At 46.2% G+C, this 22,656-nt stretch overlaps 3 protein-coding genes across 10 annotated transcripts in view; 2 read left to right on the forward strand and 1 right to left on the reverse strand.

Annotated features, from left to right (window-relative positions):
• The window catches only part of LOC119390669 (gastrula zinc finger protein XlCGF57.1-like), a 691,222-nt gene that overhangs the window by 450,315 nt on the left and 218,251 nt on the right, over positions 1 to 22,656 (forward strand). The gene's annotated exons all lie outside the window — the stretch shown is intronic.
• The window catches only part of LOC119390677 (gastrula zinc finger protein XlCGF57.1), a 963,551-nt gene that overhangs the window by 304,065 nt on the left and 636,830 nt on the right, over positions 1 to 22,656 (forward strand). The gene's annotated exons all lie outside the window — the stretch shown is intronic.
• On the reverse strand, positions 209 to 5,046 carry LOC119390690 (uncharacterized). 2 transcript variants are annotated; one of them, XM_049415145.1, is made up of 7 exons: positions 4,796 to 5,033; positions 3,837 to 3,908; positions 3,487 to 3,558; positions 3,233 to 3,304; positions 1,651 to 1,856; positions 1,211 to 1,368; positions 214 to 499 (listed from the first exon to the last, which is right to left on the reverse strand). In XM_049415145.1, the coding sequence occupies exons 1-6, from the start codon at positions 4,812 to 4,814 to the stop codon at positions 1,252 to 1,254; spliced, it is 558 nt and encodes a 185-aa protein (XP_049271102.1). In that variant the 5' UTR covers positions 4,815 to 5,033; the 3' UTR covers positions 214 to 499; positions 1,211 to 1,251. The 2 variants fall into 2 exon arrangements, with proteins under 2 accessions (XP_049271103.1, XP_049271102.1); XM_049415146.1 differs by lacking the exon at positions 1,211 to 1,368 and having other exon boundaries at positions 209 to 499; positions 4,796 to 5,046.

The following is a 22,656-nucleotide window of genomic DNA, read 5'->3' on the forward strand; positions in this document are numbered from 1 at the left end:
TAGTGCGGAATTCAGGGTTGTGCTTGCTTGCTCGGATGCTTTTGCGATTACTGCAGGGCACTTTTTGAACAATGTACTATGTAGTGGACCTGATTTTAGCATTACACTATTGGTGCAGTTAATTACTCTTTGCTCTTCAATCTACAGGCAGTGTGCAAGTAAGAAAAAAGTTTTAGGAAACAAAAAGTTCAGTTCCAGCACAGGAAACAATTCACCAGAAAAATGATGGCACTGAATATGGCATACATAAACAAGAAACAACAAAGAAGGAATGAAACAGTGGTGAAAAAAAAGCAACACAAATTTTAATACACGCAATGCAGAGAATTTGCAACAATAACTGACCTTCAGGATTATCTTATTAGTTGAAAAAATAAATAAATAAACTATTTTTGTTGCGCGGCCAGCCGCTCAGCAGCATGACGGAACCAGGTCATCGCAGCCTTCTCCACATCCTTCAGGGTCGCATTCGGGTTTCGGATGTCATTAGTCAACACGCCTGCATGCACAAAAGCAATATTATCGTTCCTATAAGTTTTGCACACCACACAAAACTTGAGCCGGTATGGCACTCTTCTAGAAATTAAGGCAGCTTCGCATGTGTGGTGTCAAGCCTGTAGGAAGTGCGGAGCTGGGCAGCCTTCTTTGTTTCTCTTCGGTTTTTTTCTTTCTTTCCGCCTCTCTTTTTTTCCTCCTTTTCCCTCTTGCTGTCTTTTCTTCTCTTTTTATTTTTATTTATTCCTTCCTCTCTATCTATTTCTTTCTCTTTCTAATTTTCTTTCTACATCTTCCTGTTCTTTCTCTCTGTCTATTTCTCGCTTGCTTCCTCTTTTTTTCTATTTTTTACATGGCTCTGCCTGCGTAAGGCCAAGCAACGACAGCATACGACAGCCCGGGCCCCTAATGTGCTCCACACTTAATATCATCATCAAAGCGCTCGAAGAACAAGAGGAAGACCCCTTTGGTGCGATCACGCGCTCATTACTCTACAGATGGCTATGCTATACGTGGTTTTGCCTGCATTATGCCAAGCGATGACAGCATACGGCAGCCCGGGCCCCAAAAGTACTACACACTTAAAAACTGACAGTAAATACCAGGACTAATTGCAGCAAAGTATAAATAGACAACCTAGTATATTGAGTATACTGCTTGACCAGAAGATTTCACAAAAAACCAAGTGATATCAAGCTTGCTACACCTGACTCACCGCACATCAGCTTGCAGAGGTGCAGTTCACAGAATTTTCTTTCACTTTGTGCCAAACCAACTGAAGCCCACTGCAGCATTCCAGCTGAGGAGGGACTGCAGTACACATGTTCTTTTCTGTTTCGTCGAATCTCCCCCTTGTACAGCCATGTGCTTTTTCTGTTAAAAGGAAACAAGAAGATATACAGCTAGAAAGACACATTGGGATCCAGTTTACTTTGAATGTTTTGCAACCTAAATGATCTTGTGGTAATAAAGAAATACAAGCTGGCTTCTAGCTTTACTTAAATTGTTTAGAACTGTCATACGCAGCTAGCTATGTAAAAATTCAACAGTACGTCATTAATCCGACTGTCATAAGTAATATTCACATGAATTTATAAATGCCTAGTCACTCCAGCATGCTGTAGTTACAAGACGGCCATGAAGCAGAGAAATTACCATTTGATCATGAGCTTTGCTGTCTGTCTCGAGCTTCTCTTCATACGCAAGAACATCCGCCACATTCGAGAAAGGCAGGTCTGGGAGGCCATGAGGGTGCGGAGCTGCACTGTCGGCATTACTTAGCAGCTCGCTGAAATATTGCAAATGGGCTTGCTGGGTGTGCTTCATGCTATTTAACACATGTTGTATCCTTTCCATGAAAGCTGAAAAAGAAGTGATGACATCAGTGTTATGAGAGTTTTCAGTTCAGCAATATGTCTTAAGATGAAAAACTACCGCAATAATTCGAACATAGCTAGGCTTAAGGTAACTAAAGGTGTGTAATGTTCAAAGTGCTTTGCTGTTCCAGGTAGCTATAGGTTAACCTATATTCAAAATATAGCTTTAAAACTTTTCAGTGAATTATATGGCAACACATAAAAAAAACGGTCATGAACATTGCTGAGAGTTACTTGTAGGAGCGCTAACAGCAAAGCATGAGTCTCCTTTGCATTAAGAATTGTTGGGGTTTTACGTTCCAAAGCACGACATGATTATCGAGCCAAAAATTTTGACCACCTGGAGTTCTTTAACATAATTGAAATCTACGTACAGCCTTCTTTGCAGTTTTTGCGACACTGGCTTGGTGATAACAGTGTAAGTGAGGATCTACGATTTGATTGATGTTGCAGCAGCACCACGAGCACAAATGTTTTTATAAGTCACCGCTTGCACATTAGCAACCATCGTTGCTCAAATGATGAGGCATGCTCCTAAAGAAGAACGAAGGGATAAACTGCGCCACTAACTTATGGTTAGAATGACAGAAAGCTGACGAAAGCTGAAGAATGACGAACATGGTCACAAGAGAGAATCCAAGATGTCAAGGCGTTTGTGGTGTCTTGAGTTCTTTCTTGTCTTCATGTTTGCACGCCCTGTCTCTTCAACATGACTCATGGTAGTGTGTCACTGTGTCACAACGACAATGGGAAAGTATGTTATGCCAGCAGCAACATACAATTTTTTTTCATTTGTGCTATGTGGCTGCGGCATAAGGGAGGGTAATGAATGCTCAGACTAATACTATTATCATGAAACCAGAGCAAGGTGGGGCACACTGTTCAGAAGCTATGCAGTTTGTGTTTCTATTTATGCTGATACATAGCATATATGAAGGAAATAGGACACTGCCCACATACATGAGCTCAAGAGGTGGAGGTGGAACAATACAGCAGGCTGTTACACTGCTTGAACACAAATCGTATTACTGGTGACAGTCATTGTAAGATGGGCTCTGCCATAATTTTTTCCATCATGAAGCCAGCAACACCAACTAAAAAACTAAGCTGATTTAGTGCTAAGAATATCACTTTCCGTTTCCAACACGTTACACAAAAGAACAATACTCGTGGAATTAATTTCACTCTTCTGGGCATGCATTATCACATATGTGAATAGTACATCTACAGTACAAAGGAAACATTTGCCTCAAGTAAACATGAAGCAAGAAAACACATAAACAAGACGGGAATTTTTCCCTTAGAACCCAAGGACACAGAACATTATGGACTGTAACCATTAAAGAAGGTGAATGACATACCGAGCACTTGTGGGTCTGTTTGTGACCTTGTAGCCCCGGTCAGATATGCGGGTCCAGGACTGTAAGATGAATCTGAACATAATTGACACCACAAGTTAACATCTAGAGTTACACAGAGAGGCAGACGGAGATGAAATAGGTACAGAGACAGACAGGCAGGCTCAAAACACCTGAAGTGGGCAAAGGATTCTCAGTTTAACGAGTAAATGTAAATAAACTACAGCAACATGCAATAAGACATCAGAATGACATACCAAGCATGCTCGGTTCCATGTGTGGCCATGCAGCCACAGCAAGAGTTGAGGATACTGGTATGTGCGATGAGCCTGAACATAAAACAGACCACAGGACCATAGCACAATGACTGTACAACAAAACAAGGTAAAAACTGGAGACATTGCATAACAGCAACATAATGATGTATACCGCATAAATGACATACCATGGGATTGCAGTTCCGTAAAAGAGTTGGCAGCTTCCAACATGGTGCAAAGCACCTAAAACATAGAAACGATAGTTCGCACTCCACCTTGCCGCACAATGCAAAAGCAAACACCTAACCGCAGCAATATAAAAATTGCTATGTGAAACCAGAATGACATACCAAACATGCGTGGTTCCGTGTGTGGCCCTGCAGCCGCAGTAAGAGTTGAGGGTACTGGTATGTGCGATGAGCCTGAACATAAAACAGACCACAGGCATTGGGCACATGGTAAACATGTCTGAGAGCAGATTGAAGCCCTTCACGCAAACCAAAATGACAATAATGTCCAGAGTCCAGCAGTAGTGTGACATTTGGCACTCTTGGTGTGGACAAAAGCACCCTGGCGCTACTTGGTAGCTCACACATGCAAGAATACGAGCGAAGAACCTTTAACAGATTTATGACGGCATCGTGAGGCACACTTGACTCTAAGCTTCATTGTCACAAGTCTTCTCTCAACGATGCGATATCCAGTTCTTTCAATATACTTGAGTTAGAATCTGTTGCAGTGTCCTGCTGTGTAGGCTAAGGCATCTGTGGCACCTGTCGGGCACGTTATTGGGTTCCACGGGAACGCTGTGCATGTTGTCACCAGTATGGTACTCCTAGTCGCAAGATTACAGCATGCCGCCATAAATGCCGGCACTGGCAACTTGGCCGAGGGAACGGTTCAAAGGTGGTTCGGACACTTCTGGCTGCACGCGGCCATAAATGCCGGCACTCGCAACTTGGCCGAGCGAACGGTTCAGAGGTGGTTCGGGAACTTCTGGCTGATTGGAGGTAAAAGCGACACGTGAAAGATTCTCCTTCGCGTTAAAAGATTCGCCAGCAGCTACCAAGATTGCGCGCACATCGGCCTGCACGGCGTGACTGATCAGCAGTCGATCTCGACATGGAAGCCATCTTTAGGCGACTAGAAGAGTGGTAAACCACTTGGTGAACCACGTGGCAACCGGTAAACTCACTTTTGTCGTGCTGTTTAAGCGGGTGACGTCTAAAGTATAGCATCGCACTGCACATTACAAAAGGCAGATGAACACAACAAACGTGGAAGAATGATAAATGCAACGATAACTTACTCTCGTATTCGCTTTCCATGGCGCGCGCTTCCCGCCTAGCGTATGCAAGCTCTAAAGATAAAACACAAGGCCAACACACGTATATCTTCACGCTTGACAAATCAAAAAACAGTCGGAAAACAACACTTACCTTCGATTACAACCAGCTCCGCGAACCCAAATTTCAGAGTGCGCGCGAATTGTAACTGTTGTGCACGCAGAGAACACGCTTCAAATGCGGAACTATAGAAACAGACTGCAGCCACAGCCGCATTGTCGTAATGTTTCCGTACATATAATGAGCATAAAATAAAAGAAAAAAGTTAAGAAACTACAGCGCACTTCATATACGAATTACAAAGTCGTCGTTTTTATAATTTTTCGCCGGCCCATTTAAGAGCAGTGTACATGTAAAACGATACATTCAAAGAACTGAAACCGAAACTGCTCGCCGCTTCTCGAACGGAGCACACAGGAAGGTTAGTTTTACATGGGACGCGGTTTCAATCCCCATTAATGTTTAACTATATTGGACTTTTTCGTGTGCCATCCGGGCTAAGTACGTTGAAACAGTTTAGTGGGCAAGGTTGATCGCATGCATATATGTGGTTCAGAATAAACGAGCAACGCGCAGCACGACAGCACATCACGTAATATACTATGACGTTGCTCAAGTTGGACGTGCTTTAATTATTCAGGCCTGCACGAAAGAATAATTAGTATGCAAAACTTCCGCAAACAAGAGCCGTTATGTGTTCTCGCCTGTTTAATTAATACATATGTTAATTATTTGTGAAGGGTTGCGCAAGTTCTATATATGTATTGGTGCGATTATAAACAATGATCGCTGGAAAAGTGCATTATTAATTCATGAAGACAACATACATATATGTGTGCTAATATGAGTAAGTAGATTAAAAACGCATGTGTTGATGTGAGGCATGCAAGCATCCACCCATTCGATCATGTCCTCTTCTGGGATGTTTAATGGACATCCGTTCGCTGAAGTCTACGGGACACCCATATGACTTCCTTTATTGGATGTGGGACTTCGGTACTTGTTTGGGGCATCCTTAGGACTTTTCGTGTTGTCTGGGTATGATACTGACCAAGCGAGCTGTCGAAACAACCAAAGCGACATTCGAATAAGCGAACACCCCAAACAACCACAGATATCCCTCAGGAATCCAGATATATATCCGTTTCGGATGTAATGGATATCCAATGGAGATCCGTAAATCTCCGCTGGAGCTCAATCGGAAGTCCGACAGATGTTGAAAAAAACATTTTTGCAGATTCACAGGATATCCAGAATGGGATCCTGTCGTGGACATATTATGGACCTTATACGTATGTTGTGCCTGAATGTACAGTGCTCACAGATTGAAACAACAAGCACAAAACAACACTCAAATAAGGAAGAGACACGTACACAGGAAGGGCGTCTACGTGTCTGTTCCTTACTCGAGCATTCATTTACATTTGTTCAGATGCCCAAGTTAAGTTATCACCAACTAGCCCAAGTGTCTGCGTCAGAATAACGACTGGGTGCGTTATGTTGCTACAAATGCAGCTGCCAAAAGTAATATTGCCTCTGATATGAGGGTTAAAGTTGAATTTACACCAATATGACACGAACTGAACATGCTAGAAATGAAATTGCATTCATAACTTAGCTTTAAATTGCACAGTTCCAACCTGTGAGCGCTGGACAATGCCTAAGTGTGATGGAAAGCATAAGGGTGCGGGCCCAGAGCGACTCACCAAGGAATGCAATTGATACCCAAGTGCACTCAGGCAAGTAAATTATATATATATTTAAAGATAAATAAAATACAAAACAAAACAATGCAAATACAATACAAAAAAATGCACAGGCATTGCGTGTAAACGCAAGGCAGTGACATTTTCATGAGTCTTCAGTAATGTTGTGCACGGTTTTTAAATGAAGTAGAAGGCCAGCAGAAGATGCATATACTAGTTCTTATTTCAGTTATTTGGGCTGCCATATGTGCAGTTACACAACTAAACTGTTTACTGGCAATTAGGTCATATTGCTACATGCATATTGCCAGCCCCTCGAACCATGCGCGTATGAACCGGACGAAGAGAAGGAAGATCTCTCTCCGCTCGGGCTCTGAGCTGAACCGGTCAGCGCTGCAACCGCTACTGTAAATATATATCGTGTGAATAGTCTACGGACTACAGTCTACCGAGTCGTCATTCATGTAACAGTATAATAGAACAATCAAGCGAACAAGTCAATAATATTGTTACGGGGAAAAATACAATACTGAATCAGTTTCAAGGCACAGCACAGCTCACAACACAACGTCGACTTCTTCACCTCTTTTCCAGCTCCCTTTTCAGGGTATATCCCACTATGCCCTCTTAGCGTAGGTAAAACCACGCAACACAACCCCCGGCGGCAAAAGCGCCGACCCGGCGCGTCTATGGGACCACAGCAGAAGGTGGGTGGTAACGCTTGAGCCTGGATACGTGGACGACGTCACGGGATAACAGAGGAGAAGAGTTTGTAGGATTAGCCGGGACGATTTCGTATGTAACGTCTGTCAATTGTCGAAGCACGCGGTATGGCCCCGTGTATCGAGAGAGTAGCTTCTCAGAGAGACCGGCACGTCGCGTTGGGGACCAGAGAAGAACGAGGGAACCCGTTGGAAAACGTTCGTCACGATGCCGCTCGTCGTAACGGTGCTTCTGTGTTTCTTGAGAAGCCGTCAATCTGTGGCGGGCAAGCTGACGGGCGTGGTCAGCGCGGGCAATAGCGTCGCGTGCATATTCCGTGGTCGACTCTGCAGCAGCCGGAAGGAAGGTATCCAATGGCAACGTTGGTTCGCGTCCAAACAAAAGGTAAAACGGTGAGTATCCAGCGCTGTCGTGCCGGGAGGAATTGTACGCGAACGTCACGTAGGGCAGCGCAAGGTCCCAGTCACGATGGTCGGTCGACACGTATTTTGAAAGCATGTCTGTCAGGGTCCGGTTTAAGCGCTCTGTCAGCCCGTTTGTCTGGGGATGGTAAGAGGTCGTGAGCTTATGCTGGGTGGAACAGGAACGCAGGATATCGTCAATCACTTGTGAAAGGAAAGTACGGCCTCGGTCTGTCAACAGTTGTCGTGGGGCACCGTGCACTAAAATAAGATCCCGAAGTAAAAAATCAGCGACGTCTGTAGCGCAGCTGGTTGGAAGGGCTCGCGTGATTGCGTAGCGGGTCGCGTAATCGGTAGCAACGGCAACCCACTTGTTTCCTGAAGTGGATGTTGGAAATGGACCGAGAAGGTCCAAACCGACTCGGAAGAAGGGCTCCAGTGGGATGTCGATAGGCTGAAGATACCCAGCAGGAAGTCCCGACGGCTTCTTGCGGCGCTGACAAACCTCGCAGGCGTTGACATAACGCCGCACAGAGCGTGCAAGGCCAGGCCAGTAGAAGCGGCGGCGCACACGGTCATACGTGCGAGAAACGCCAAGGTGACCAGCGGTTGGGGCGTCATGAAGCTCGTGGAGGACTGTGGAACGCAGGTGCTCTGGTACGACCGGCAGTAGAGCGGGTCCGGCGGGTGACAAATTACGCCGATATAAGGTGTCATCTTTGAAGGCAAACATGCGTACAGAGGCGTCGCGCGGGGAGGATCGCAGCCGTTGCATTATTTGACTGATATGCGGATCCCGACGCTGCTCATCGCCGAGGCGAAGCAGCTGAGAGAGGGAAAATACGCAGTCGGTCGAGGCAGTGCTCGTAGAGGGCCGGTCAGCCACAGGGTAGCGGGATAGGCAATCCGCATCTTATTGGTGCAGTTTTCCACTCTTGTACACGACCGTGTAGGTATACTCCTGCAAACGGAGTGCCCAGCGAGCGAGACGACCTGTGGGATCTTTCAAAGAGGCGAGCCAACAAAGGGTATGATGGTCGGTGAGCACTGTAAACTGTCGGCCGTATAAATAAGGACGAAATTTCGCAACTGCCCATACCAGAGCGAGGCATTCGCGCTCCGTAATTGAATAATTGCGCTCCGAAGTGGACAGCAGCCTGCTAGCATAAGCTATCACGTGATTCTGCCCACGTTGTCGCTGGGCCAACACAGCGCCGATTCCGTAACCACTGGCGTCAGTGCGGACTTCGGTTGGCGCGGCAGGGTCGAAGTGGGCCAGAACAGGGGAGGATGTGAGCAGTGTGACGAGCTTGGAGAAAGCTGCTGCTTGCGAGGGACCCCAGTTAAAGGGCGTGTCTTGTTTGAGCAGGTCCGTGAGAGGTCTAGCAATTTCGGCGAAGTCTTTGACAAACCGCCGAAAGTAGGAGCAGAGTCCCACAAAGCTGCGAACATCTTTGGCGGTTTTCGGCACAGGGAAGTCCTTCACGGCTCGAATTTTTTCCGGATCAGGTTGTACACCGGAGGCATCAACAATATGCCCAAGGATCGTAATGCGGCGACGGCCGAACCGGCACTTGGACGAATTAAGCTGAAGTCCGGCGAGACGGAACACTTCAAGAATTGCTGAGAGTCTCTCAAGGTGCGTTTCGAACGTGGGCGAAAACACAATTACGTCGTCTAAATAACATAGACACGTAGACCACTTGAAGCCGTGAAGCAGAGAATCCATCATTCGTTCGAATGTGGCTGGGGCATTACATAGGCCGAAAGGCATGACCTTGAACTGGTAAAGGCCGTCGGGTGTTACAAAGGCCGTCTTCTCTCGGTCCACGGGATCCACAGCGATCTGCCAATATCCGGAACGGAGGTCGATGGAAGAGAAGTACGCGGCACCATGCAGACAATCAAGGGCGTCGTCAATTCGAGGTAGAGGGCAGGCGTCTTTCCTTGTGATGTGTTGAGATGGCCTGTGTCGATCAAAGCTTGAACCATGTACTTCAAGTGTGTTCTGGTGTAGACGTAAGGGCAACAGAGGATTTTTGGTTAACGTCGACAGGGCAGCTTCACCTCCAGAAGCTGCGCAGCCTAGTTTTCCGGAGACATGCGGCGGCTAAATGACGGCGAGGGCGAGCGGCGGCGCGTTGGTGAGCGAGAGGAACGGCTTGGAGACGGCGACGATGGGAAGGTACGGCCATAGTCCTCAGGGGCGGCGAATGCTGAAGACTCAGTGCGGTTCGGATAACGGCGATTCATTGTGCGGAAGGGGCCGTTGTAAGCGGGATACTGGCTAGGAGGAGTAGAGGGCCACTGACTGCGACAGTAACGAGCAACGTGGCCTGCACGACCACAGCGGAAGCAGATCGGCTTATCATCTGCTGTTCGCCATTCAGAAGGGTTCCTGGAACGAACAGGGTACTGACGGCGGCGTGTTGTCTCAGAGGCTACGGAGGTGTCAGTATTGTTCATGGCACATACAGTGGAACACAGACCCAGATTGGCGAATTCCTGGCGGACAACGGCCTGGATCAGGGCGACAGCCGGGGCCGGTGTCTCGGACAACGTCGGTTTATGGGCAGCCGCGCACACAGCCTCGAGTTCGCGTCGGACGATGCGTGTCACATCGTCAGTTGTGGACGGCTGAAAAGAGGTTCCTTCGCAAGACGATGTTGCAGCGGTGTTGGGGAGACGATGGAACTGGTGCGGAATGCGCCGACTCTTCGCTTGTTCCAGGCGGCGCGTCGATGGTCGTGACGTTGGTAAAAACGAGCAGATTGAACGCATCGTCTGCGATACCCTTCAAAATGTGTTAAATCTTGTCAGCCTCGGGCATGTTGTGGTCAACCTTTTGACACAAGGCTAACACTTCTTGAATATAGGTCAAGTAGGGCTCGGTTGACGTTTGAGTACGTACGGCCAATTCTTTCCGTGCAGCAAGCTGTTGACCAAATGGGTTGCCGAAAAGGTCACGGATCTGTTGTTTAAACATGTCCCAGCTTGTGACTTCGTGCTCGTGGGTCTCAAACCAGACGCGAGGGGTTTTGTCGAGGTAGAAGATGACATTTGCCAGCATAACGGTTGGATCCCAGCCATACTGCTTGCTGATGCGCTCGTACATGCTGAGCCACTTGTCCACATCGATGTTGTTCTCCCCGGTAAAGGTGCCGGGGTCACGGGGTTGCGTTAAAGCGCCGTACTGGGTTGTTGTCGGAGATGTTGCCGACGTAGCTGGCGAAGGCGTGTCTTCACCCGGAGCCATGGTGGCAGACTTAAGGAGGCGTCCACTGCGGAGCTCCGTCGTCAAAAAAAAAGTACCCCGCACCTCCACCAAAAATGTTACGGGGAAAAATACAATACTGAATCAGTATCAAGGCACAGCACAGCTCACAACACAACGTCGACTTCTTCACCTCTTTTCCAGCTCCCTTTTCAGGGTATATCCCACTATGCCCTCTCAGCGTAGGTAAAACCACGCAACAATATATTTCGATTAGTAAGGGATATACATGAAAATATTTTATTGTACGTGGTACCACAATGATATTTCTGGGTTCTAAACCTAGTAGTGGATCCTCGATTATGCGTCCCCCGGATTTGCGACGACCCGCATTTCACGACGAATCGGTGTGGTCCCGGCAAAATCCCCATATAAATAATCGTTACGTCTAGACGTAACGGTAGGAGCCTTTGCAGTTACGTCTGGACGTAAGAATAACGAGTCTTAAAAATTACGTCCAGCGTGGTGATACAAATACAGCCCGTTAGACTTACCAAACCGATTGGCCTTAGTGGCGCAGCGGCTAGCGTGTCGTGCTCGGAACTGCGAGGACGTTGGTTCGCACCTTGCTGCTGGCGAATTTTTTTTTCTTTTTTTTTTTGTCTCAGGTGTTGCTGAAGTCTGTTGCCAGAGAAGCGCGACGCGGCTCGTGGGTTACGTGCGCCTCCGCCTGGCCCGAAGGGGCAGGCGCGCGGGCTAAACAGCGCGTGGCCGCGACAGCGGCCAGTAGCGCATGACCGTGACCCTGCCAACTGGCCATTTCGCTATGGCGAAGCCACGATTAGTTTTCCGCGCCCGAAAGGCGCAGAGGGCCTTCACTGAGCAACAGGAGAATAATGTACTCACGTCTGTGGAAAACCACATCTGAACTAAAGTCCCTAGATTTTTCCCTGCTCTTCAACAGGGAAAAATCTAGGGACTTTGAACTGGACGTAACGATAGCGGTGACTACAGTTACGTCTGGACGTAACCCTAGCAACACGCAGTGTCTAGCGTTACGTCTAGACGTAACGGTAGGAGCCGTTGCAGTTACGTCTGGACATAAGAATAACGAGTCTTATAAGTTACATCCAGCGTGACGATACAAGTACAGCCCGTTAGACCTACCGAACCGATTGGCCTCAGTGGCGCAGGCCAATCGGGTGCAATAAAGAAAAAAAAAAAGAAAGCCTCAGTGGCGCAGTGGCTAGCGTGTCGTGCTCGGAAGTGCGAGGGCGTTGGTTCGAATCTCGCTGCTGGGTGAAACTTTTTTTTTTTTTGTCTCAGGTGTTGCTGAAGTCGGTTGCCAGAGAAGCGCGACGCGGCTCGTGGGTTACGTGCGCCTCCGCCTGCCCCTTCGGGGCAGGCGCGCGGGCTAGCGCGTGGCCGCGACAGCGGCCAGTAGCGCGTGACTGTGACCCTGCCAACCGGCCATTTCGCTATCGCTCAATGGCCGCACTCGCGAAGCGAGGGCGAAGCCACGATTAGTTTTCCGCGCCCGAAGGGCGCAGAGGGCCTTCACTGAGCAACAGGAGAATAAGGGCCGAACCATATAGAGCGTTTTTGCCGGCGTTTTCCCGGCGTTTCGTACGCCGGCGTCTCTCGACGTCGACGCTACCGGTGACGGTGGCCGAAACGTCCACCTCTGGACTATGGTGGCTAGATCCATATCTGGACGGTCCAGACATCACGGGCGGCAGCGTCGACGCCGGAAGCAGTTCTATGGACGCAGAACCAATCAGCGTGCGGCTGGCAGCGCCTTCCGCTACGTAACGGCGTCGTCGCTGCTGCCAAAATGGCTGCCGCCCGCCTCGGATCTAATAAGTCGTCGCCGTGCACTGTGTGGCCCTTAAGTTCTCAACTGATGCTTGTATTTGACTTAGCTTGTTCCCTAGAAGCTTCGACAGCAAAGCGATCGTGATATCTTTGAAGTCTTTCCGAGTGCCGTACTCAAGTTCATCGGTGGGCTTAGCAGGAATGAGTGTATTGGCCGAATACGTGGCCTCAAAGATGTACGGCAGCTTCAAGCTCAGAGGCCATATATTACAAGTTTGTGCTTCTTCTTAATGCCAATAGCTGGCGCTACAAGTCAAACAAAAAAAAGATAGACTTTTCGGTGGCGTTGTGTCACTGTGACTCGTTTTCTGCACCACAGAACTGCTAATGAGACATAAAAGCTATAATCAGGAATATATCTTGTTTGTCCATTGACGGAAACTGTACACTGCTTTACGAGGTGTCAGGTTCATTCCCTCTGGTCACACTGTGTGACGCTGAGCCAGGGCTGGGCAAAGATACTTTGAAATTGTATCGCGATACGATACAAGATACTCAGGCAAGAAGTACTTGAGATACAGATACAAGATACTGCCGCAATAATTGTATCCGATACGATACTTCCCAATTGTATCTTAAGATACTTCGATACATTTGCAAATTTGCTCTTATATATCGATATAAGCAGGAAACGCTTATGAACAAAAATCTTTAATCGGAATTTTCTTAACTGCGACCAACTTTGTTTAATTTTGAGAAAATATCTCTTTGTATAACCAGATTTCTATCTTACTTGCTCAAGATATATTAGTTTCATTCCGAAACAACTCAGCTTAACATGAGAGCTCTTTATACGCTGCGCTGTCAAGTGTTCTTGTTTGACACTTTCGTAATTAATGGGTGCCGCTTCTCTACTTGCCGACGAGCTAGCGGGTTGCCATCTGAATACGAGAACGTCAATAAGAAGCCTCCGCACGATGGCGCAAATACCGCTGTGGAGTTCTACCTTGTCCGTAAGCGTATTACCGTTTTCGCAATACCGGATCACCTGAAATGCAGCAACAACGCTGGTAGCGATATTTTTTCGTGACGCATCATGTTTCCATTCAGGGCTTAAAACTGGAACGATTTTTATATTTTACTTATCTGCTGGCGTCACATATTCACGTTTGCAACATATTCACTAACGCGCAATCTTTTGAAATTCCTTCTCCGAGAGAACTGGTGCCGTCGAGAATTGTCTCAGGTGTATTGTAGTGGCACAAAGCGTTGCAGGATACCACTGCTATTGCCACTTATGGCTCCGACTGCAACAGTGAAAAACTTTACGGTGACCTCAAAAAAGAAAACTAATATATCTTAGTCAAATAGCAAGGCGGTTCCGTATCAGTCACAGTGAATACGTTTACAGGTCGTTTCACGTAACTATAGAACCAAATATGTAAAACAGTGGTTAAATGGACACTAAAGACCAAAACGATTTTTCTCGTATTAGTAAAGTACTCTTTCACGATACCAAAAACACCATGCTTGCTGCGAGAAGACGCTTAGTAAGCGAGAAAACGCGCAAGAAACAAAATGTGGCTAGCGACGCCACCTTGGAGTTCCTGCATCATTCGCAATGACGTCACATTTTTTGACAGCGCCTACTAGGGCCTTTACGCAGTTCCTAAACGGTAAAAATGACGTACACTGTCCTCTGAGGGGGCCATAGCGTAACCATACCAAGTTTGAGGAAACTTTGTTGAGCCAATGGCGCCCAAATACGATAAGTACGCTTTGAAATTCGTGACGTCACGCGTGGAGATTATGGCGCGAAATTTAAAAATGAAACTTTGAACTTCATTTTCTCCTTTATTAATACACCTATGATGGTGAAGTTAACGACATTATAGTTCTGAAAGTACAATTTATCAATCTAAACCGATTCATTGTTTCTCTTTAGTGTCCCTTTAACCGCGACTGAATGAAGCCAATGTAGTATGGTTTACCGTTATGTGGCGCTCCTTATAATATGTTTTATATTGCGCTTAATTGGTTCATTAACTAAGGTCAGTTGCGATTAACTGAGGTCAAAAATGATTTTTAATATTCATTTAGGACCATGTGGGTGCCGTGACGTCGTAGAGGGCATTCCAAAATGACCGGTCCTATTTTTGGTGGCGACGTACATGCTGCGTGGTGATTTTTTTTTCCGATTTTGAAAGAAAGCGCACGAAATATCAAATGAAACCACGTGACTGCGCCGATCGTGCCCTATCCTACTTCAGCACTCTCAAACGTGCTTTGAGCAAAACAACAGGCGCGCGAACGGTCAGCACATCGAGGACGACGGCGTTTCCTTGCCGTGTGCGGTCCTCAGAAATGTTGACGCACTGTGAAGCCGATGCATAAGACTGCAGCCGGTCATTTCGCCATGGTCCACGCACTGGTTGTTTTGATCGAAGCGGGTTTGAGAGCGCTGCAGTATGGCAGCGCACGAAGGCAATCACGTGGTCATGTTTCGCGGGCTTTCTTTAAATGGGATGCAAAGGGAGGACAGAAAGAATAGCACTGATGCTGACCATCAAACTGTGATCAAAATAACCTCTTGAATAATTGAGCAGCAAGAACAAAGATACAGTACGCCAAGATATCTTATGTTACGTAAGTGCTTGTTCTACGGCATCTAGCATCAGCACCGGTGGAGCGACAATTTTTAGAATCTCATTTGCATATAAGTCAATCTCATCGTATGTAAGTCTAGCTTGCATCCACGAGATTTTTAAAATCGTTTTCGTGTGAAAGCCGCAAGACGCAAAGAAACCCCATTCTTGCATTCTTCAGACTTCGTAACGAAGCACCACGCAAGGGAAACTTCGATAACGACACTATAGGAGCATCAGAATTTTTGCAAAAGGTGCCGCACGCGTTAGAGTATGTAGAACAGCGTATTTACGAGGAAGTGTCATGGTACCGACACAAGTAAAAAGAAAAAAATTCGAGAAAGCGAAGTTCGACTGCTCGTAGACGTTCGTGGGCTTGTTTTTGTCGAGATCGCGCGAGCGCCACCCCGTGACCGTGCTCCACCAATAGGGATGCGCTGACCTCATCGCCTGCCCTCGCTGGAGAACTCTGGCAGATATATGAAAGAATGTCACTGTCGTTAGTTTTATTCAAGTAGCTTAGTAGCAGCAGTATCAGCTTGAGAAGCGTAGTTCAGCCACCGTTAATTGTTTCGCTCGGTGTTGTTTCTATAGCAGTATCTTGTATCTTAAGATACACGATACATTATTGAATGTATCGAAAATACAGATACAGATACTCGTCTTGCGAGACGTATCGCGATACGGATACAAGATACCCATAGAGTATCTAAGATGGTATCTAAGATACATGTATCTTCGATACTGCCCAGCACTGCGCTGAGCTAACGCTCTTCATATGGTTTGCCGCCCTCTCTGACGGCGTTGATGCGACGACGCCGAGGGACGCAACGCCAGGAAACGCCGGCAAAAACGCTCTATATGGTTCGGCCTTAATGTACTCAGTCACGTCTGTGCATCCGAACTAAAGTCCCTACATTTATCCCTGCTCTTCAACAGGGAAAATTCTAGGGACTTTAAACTGGACGTAACGATAGCGGTGACTACAGTTACGTCTGGACGTAACCCTAGCAACAGCCTCTGTGTTCTGTCGCAATTATGTGATGGCGATGACACTGTGTCTGACTCCCCTGACGGGAGGCTGTTGCCAACGCGGTTTCGGTTTCGTTTTCACACACAGGCAACTTTCGAACTCGATTTATAGGGAGAAAAATGCGCACTGGATTCAATTTTTTGAAGTTGAGGATGACGATTCGCTCATACCTCTTTCAACTAAGTAATGCTGCCGGTCTCTGTCATTTTCAAAAATATTTTAATCTACCTTCCTTGGAAAAGCACAGGGTCGTGTCGTGGGCTTATTCAGGTGGTCTGTTCCCCTTTTCTGGCCAAGGCTGATTGCCACTGCCTATATTCTTAGCTTTTCGATTATACGACGCCCGGATTATACGACGGTTTTGCGTGGACCCTTCAAAGTCGTATAATCGGGGTTCCACTGTAAATAATTTTCTGGTTATGACCTGTGACGATGCGCATTGCCATGTGTAAGAAAGCTGCCGTTTCAGCTTATGTAGTGAATACGTTCATTTGTGGACTCCTTCACAAAGTCATACATGAATATCATTTGAAGATCCATAATCGATTATAACTTGTCTGTATGTCACAACTCCAAAAATGGATATCCACTATGCTATCTCCCCTAGTAAATGTGTAACTGGGAATCCAACTGGTTTCAACTGGTTCCAGTTCAAATGGTTTAAGGAACACATTTCCAGTACCTAACTGGTTCCAGTTGCCTACTGGTTCCAGTTCCTACTGGTTCCAGTTGCCTTCTGGTCCCAGTTGCCTACTGGTTCCAGATGCCATCTGGGGGGCCAGTGGCTCTTACTGAGATCTCAATAAGAGCCAGTTGCCTGTTGCAAATGGTGTCTCATTAGGAACTACTGGCTAATGGTCTGAAGCTGGTCCCAGTAAAAATCCAACCTGATGTGGCAATTTATTTCCTGGGGCTCCAGTGCAAGATAAAAAAAACAACCTTGGATATTCATAAAATATTTATTTTACAAACATTACACAGCACTCAAATTTTTTATTGTTTTGCGGCAATCCTGAATTTTTTCCGAGAGATTCACGTGCCCGTGACCAATGGGAGAGCGTTGCTGCAAAATAAGAGGTAACATATGTTACATGCCTCAGAATAGCCATATCAATTTAATAGATATACACAGCAGACCAACCTTCTAAAAATTCACACTACGAACACTATTCCAGAGATCATGCCGGATGTAATCCGATTTTTTTGAAGTCGCTTACCTCAGCAGCAAAAACATAAGAACTAAGGGCAGTATCTTTGTTTCTACTCAAATGCATGTACCTACAGATGCAACAGTTCGGGAATATCCATTTGCAGTGCAAAATACGGGCCCCTTTGCGCTTTCCTTGTAAGTCGCAGACGGAGCTACAAATTTATTTATTTATTTATTTACAGGATACCTGCGTTGCCTCAAAGGCGTTATCGCAGAGGAGTATAGAAAGCATTTGTTTACAATGCAACGTTCCATCGTCTCAACACTCAGAGCACTCTGCCTGCATTATATCTACATCTTTTCTAGGATACTGAACAACTAGCACTCGAAGCATAAATGGTATAATTACCTTCAAACGGCTGCATCGCTGACAATTGGCAGGCAGCATTCCGCACACAATGGGTCCATATATCCGTCTTGTCAAAGGCGTAAACACTTGTCCGGCGTTCGCCTGAAGTCGCCGAACACTAATTACGTTCCTTTTGAAAAACAGCACAACTAAGCAGCGCGACCACGGACCACCGAGCGCTCGGTAGCTAGCCCTCGTCCCATGTGGTGTACGTAACTAGCATCGCTGTTTTTCTAAATTTTATGGCTTTTGTTATCCAGTTTCTTTCTTCCATTAAATATTGCCGAATTGGCACGAAATAATTCATTTCAGTTTATTTTATATGTAATCTTTATGCTTGATTACTTTACTGCTTCGTTCAATGTTTGAGCCTATGAGATACGGAACTAATGTGACGGCAGTCGATGTAGAGAGGCTGCGTTTGTGCAACGGTTTGTGGGTTTGTGTCGGCAGGATGTCGGCAGTCTCAGCTGTGGTAGCTCTCGGCACTGGCACTACTCCATTTTTCGTTCTCGTTTGGAAGTAACCGCTGTGCTGCACACAAGACTATTAAGCATGGCATGCTCCCAGCGAGACGATGGCAATATTAACACCCCAACGTCAATTGGGCCCGCCTCGGTTGCGCGTATTGTCACCGTGATGGACGTAAAAAGATTGACAACAGCTTTTAAATGCGAAGCGTTTCTTAGCGAACTTCTGCGACTTTGAGCGTATCTATCTATCTATCTATCTATCTATCTATCTATCTATCTATCTATCTATCTATCTATCTATCTATCTATCTATCTATCTATCTATCTATCTATCTATCTATCTATCTATCTATCTATCTATCTAGCCGCCTACGACTTTGTGCTCTCCTGGCCGTTTCGTTAATCGGATGTATACCAAAATTAGTGTGTCATAACATGACCTTATTACGAACATAAATGACAGGTCATATCATGAAAATCATGACACGCTTGTCATGAACAGCATGATATACATTCCACGGCGTTTGGGCTCCCTGGCCGTTCCGTTAATCGGATGTGTAACAACATTGGTGTGTCATAACATGGCCTTATCACGAACATAAATGACAGGTCATATCATGAAAATCATGACACGCATGTCATGAACAGCATGATTTGCATTCCACGGCCTTTGGGCTCTTGCGGCCGTTCCGTTAATTTCATATATACCAAAATTGGTACGGCGTGACAAGAGTTCATGACGACCATAATGACAGGTCCTAACATGCAAATCATGACGCGCATGTCATGTGCAGCATGATTTACATGAAATGGTCTCGGGGCGCTCGAGGCCGTTTAAATGAAGGGATACATGCGAAAACTGGTATAACGAGACATTTCTGTATGACGAACATAACTGACACGTGGTAACATGAAAATCATGATATGCTTGTCATGTACGACATGATTTACATGCCACGCTCATGGCGCACTCGCGGCCGTTTCGCTAGATTGATATACACCAAAATTGGTACTGTGCGATGTGACTTTATGAAGAACATGAATAACAGGTGGTAGCATGAAAAGCATGAGAACCATGACATGTATGTCATGATTTACATGCCACGCTCATGGTGCATTCGCGTCCGTTTCGCTTGCGTGATATACACCAAAATTGGTGTTATGCGACACGACAGTATGACGAACGTAAGTGAGACGTGGTAGCATGAAAATCGGGACATGCAAGTCATGTACGACCTGATTTAAATGCCATGCTCATGATGCGCTAGCGGCAGTTTCAGTAGATTGATATACACCAAAATTGGTATTGCGCGATGTGACTGTACGAAGAACATGAATGAAAGGTGGTAAGATGAAAACCATGACATGCATGTCATGTATGTCATGACCTAATTGCCACGCTCATGATGCATTCGCGGCCGCTTCGTTAGCTCAATGTACACCAAAATTGGTATTGCGCGAAGCGACTGTATGACGAAGGTAAATGAGACGTGGTAACATGAAAATCATGACATGCATGACATGCACGACATGATTTACATGTCATGCTCATGACACACTCGTGCCGTTTCGCTTGCTTGACATACACCAAAATTGGTATTGCGCGACGCGACTGCATGACGAACGTAAATGAGAGGTGGTAACATGGAAATCATGACATGCAGGTTATGTATGTCATGATTTACATGCCATGCTCATTGCGCACTCATGGCCGTTTCGCTAGATTGATATGCACCAAAATTGGTATTGCGCGATGTGACTGTATGAAGAACATGAATAACAGGTGATAACATGAAAACTATGACATGCATGCCATGTATGTCATGACTTACATGCCACGCTCATGGTGCATTCGCGGCCGTTTCGATAGCTTGAAATACACCAAAACTGGTATTGCGTGATGAGACTGTATGATGAACATTAGTGGCAGGTGGTAACATGACAAAACCATAATATTCATGTCATGTATGGCATGATTTACATGCTCTACTCATGGTGCACTCGCGGCCATTTCGCTCCTTTGATATACGCCAAAATTGGTATTGCGCGATGTGACTGTATGACGAACATAAATGAGAGGTCTTAATATGCGAATCATGTTATGCATGTCATGTACGGTATGATTTACATGCCACTGTCATGGTGCACTTCCGGCCGTTTTGTTAACGTGATATATACCAAAATTGCCATGGCATGACACGAGTGCGTGATGAACGTAAACGACAGGTCATGCATTTATATACCAGAATATGCGTTTCATTGGCATGGTGTACACTAGATTGTGCATGCATGCATGCACGGCAAACATGCGATATATGGTGGATTAGATGCCATGGCATGAATGACTTCATTTGACTCAAAGACAAACAAGGCGATGTATGCAGCTCTTTGCTGGCTGCTTCGCATTACATCGATTCCCACAGTGCGTGGGATCTGCCGAATTTTTTAATGTTAGTTGAATGTACTGATGCTAAAACAAGCGTACGCTTGTGTGCACTGTGTTGCGCATTTGCGCAACGGAATAATCCACGATAATATGACTTTAAAAATACATATATATATATATATATATATATATATATATATATATATATATATATATATATATATATATATATATATATATATATATATATATATCAGGTGAGGTAAGACTGTATATATTAATGTAATTGGGTTTAAACAACACGAAGAGGATGACGTCTAAACAAGAAAAGATAATTCATTCGCAAACCATGAGATGCTATTTTCTTATTCTCTCATTGTCCTAGGAATATTACTAGGCCAGTGATGGCACCCTTCTGCGAATAGGACACAAAAAGCTCTTAGATAAAACCCATTCGCTCAAGTGCAGCAATGCTGCGTATGCGTTCGAGTTCAATTATCTTTCTTCTTTCATTTTGAAGAACCGTACAACCAGGACAACTGGTCACACTTCCAGTTAGGGCGCAACTGGGACCACTTGCTTCCAATTTAACTGGTTATGGTTTCCAACTGGGATCAGCTTCTTCCAGTTCAACTGGTCATGGTTCCCGTTGGTGGCTAGTTGAGCTGTAACTGGAACCAGCTGCTAACTGGGACCAGTTGCAACTGGAATCAACTGGGACCAGTTGAGTTGTAACTGGGACCAGCTGCTAACTGGGACCAGTTGCAACTGGAATCAACTGGGACCAGTTGTTTCCCAACTGGAACCATTTGATCCCATTTGATACCAGTTGAAACCAGTTGGATTCCCAGTTACTCATTTTCACCTGGGAATGTTCATCCAATGAATGTCCCACACTGGCACTGGACGTTGGGCTCTTTCATGGATACTGAGCGGATATCCGTGGTTGCCTGGGACGGTGTGTGATCAGGCGTCGATATTATTCGAAATGAAACACGCCTCTGCAAGAAACATGCATGGTCGAAGTGGGCATAAAAATATATATATATATATATATATATATATATATATATTGCGCGTATCATTATGCTGTGAAAGGGAGCTCTAAAAAAATCCAAGGTGACACGCGAAAGCGTGGTGGATGTTTGCTGACAGCTCCGAATAGACACGACTGCCGCAACGAATGTGCGTTTTACCGGAAATGTAATTACAGAACTCGCGCAGTCATTTCCCTATTTATGTCAAAGAAATGTGCGTGTTCAGCATCGGCACGCACGTAGCGCTCGCACAAACAGCATCGTCCTTGACCTGCTCGGTCCCGAAAAGGTGGTCGATCAACCGCCCTCCTCTGGTGAGATTCCCACCGGAAAAACGTCTTTTCCATCTCTGGGATCTTTCTAAACCTTCAGAGCAGGCGACACGTGAAGCTCCCTCTGGCACTGGGATTTGAGTCATCTGAGGACCGACGCTACAATGCAGTATCGGTTGCGAAGGCCCGTCTACGAATGTGGTGGACATTAGTGAGACGATGACAGCAATCTCCGCCCCGTTCTGTCTTAGCTTTCCTGCCTTTCCTTCTTTTTTCCTTTTTTTTCTCTTTTTCTTCTCCGGCTAGGATGCGATCATGCGTCCACCCGATCTAAAGGGTACGGCCAAAACTCATCATCATCATCATCAGCAGCAGCACTCGCGCCTAAAGCACTGCACGGGTAAGGTGCTTTAGCACTGCACGGGTAAGCACTGCACGGGTAAGGTGCACTGCACGGGTAAGGTGGTGCACTGGGCAGCCACCCTAGCATGGGCCCGGCCCGGTCTGTCCGAAGAGTTTTCTCGCGGGCCCGGGCTGGGCTCGGGCTTGAAAGGGCGGGC

The sequence above is a fragment of the Rhipicephalus sanguineus genome, chromosome 4 (assembly GCF_013339695.2).
Source record: "Rhipicephalus sanguineus isolate Rsan-2018 chromosome 4, BIME_Rsan_1.4, whole genome shotgun sequence".
Lineage (NCBI taxonomy): Eukaryota > Metazoa > Arthropoda > Arachnida > Ixodida > Ixodidae > Rhipicephalus > Rhipicephalus sanguineus.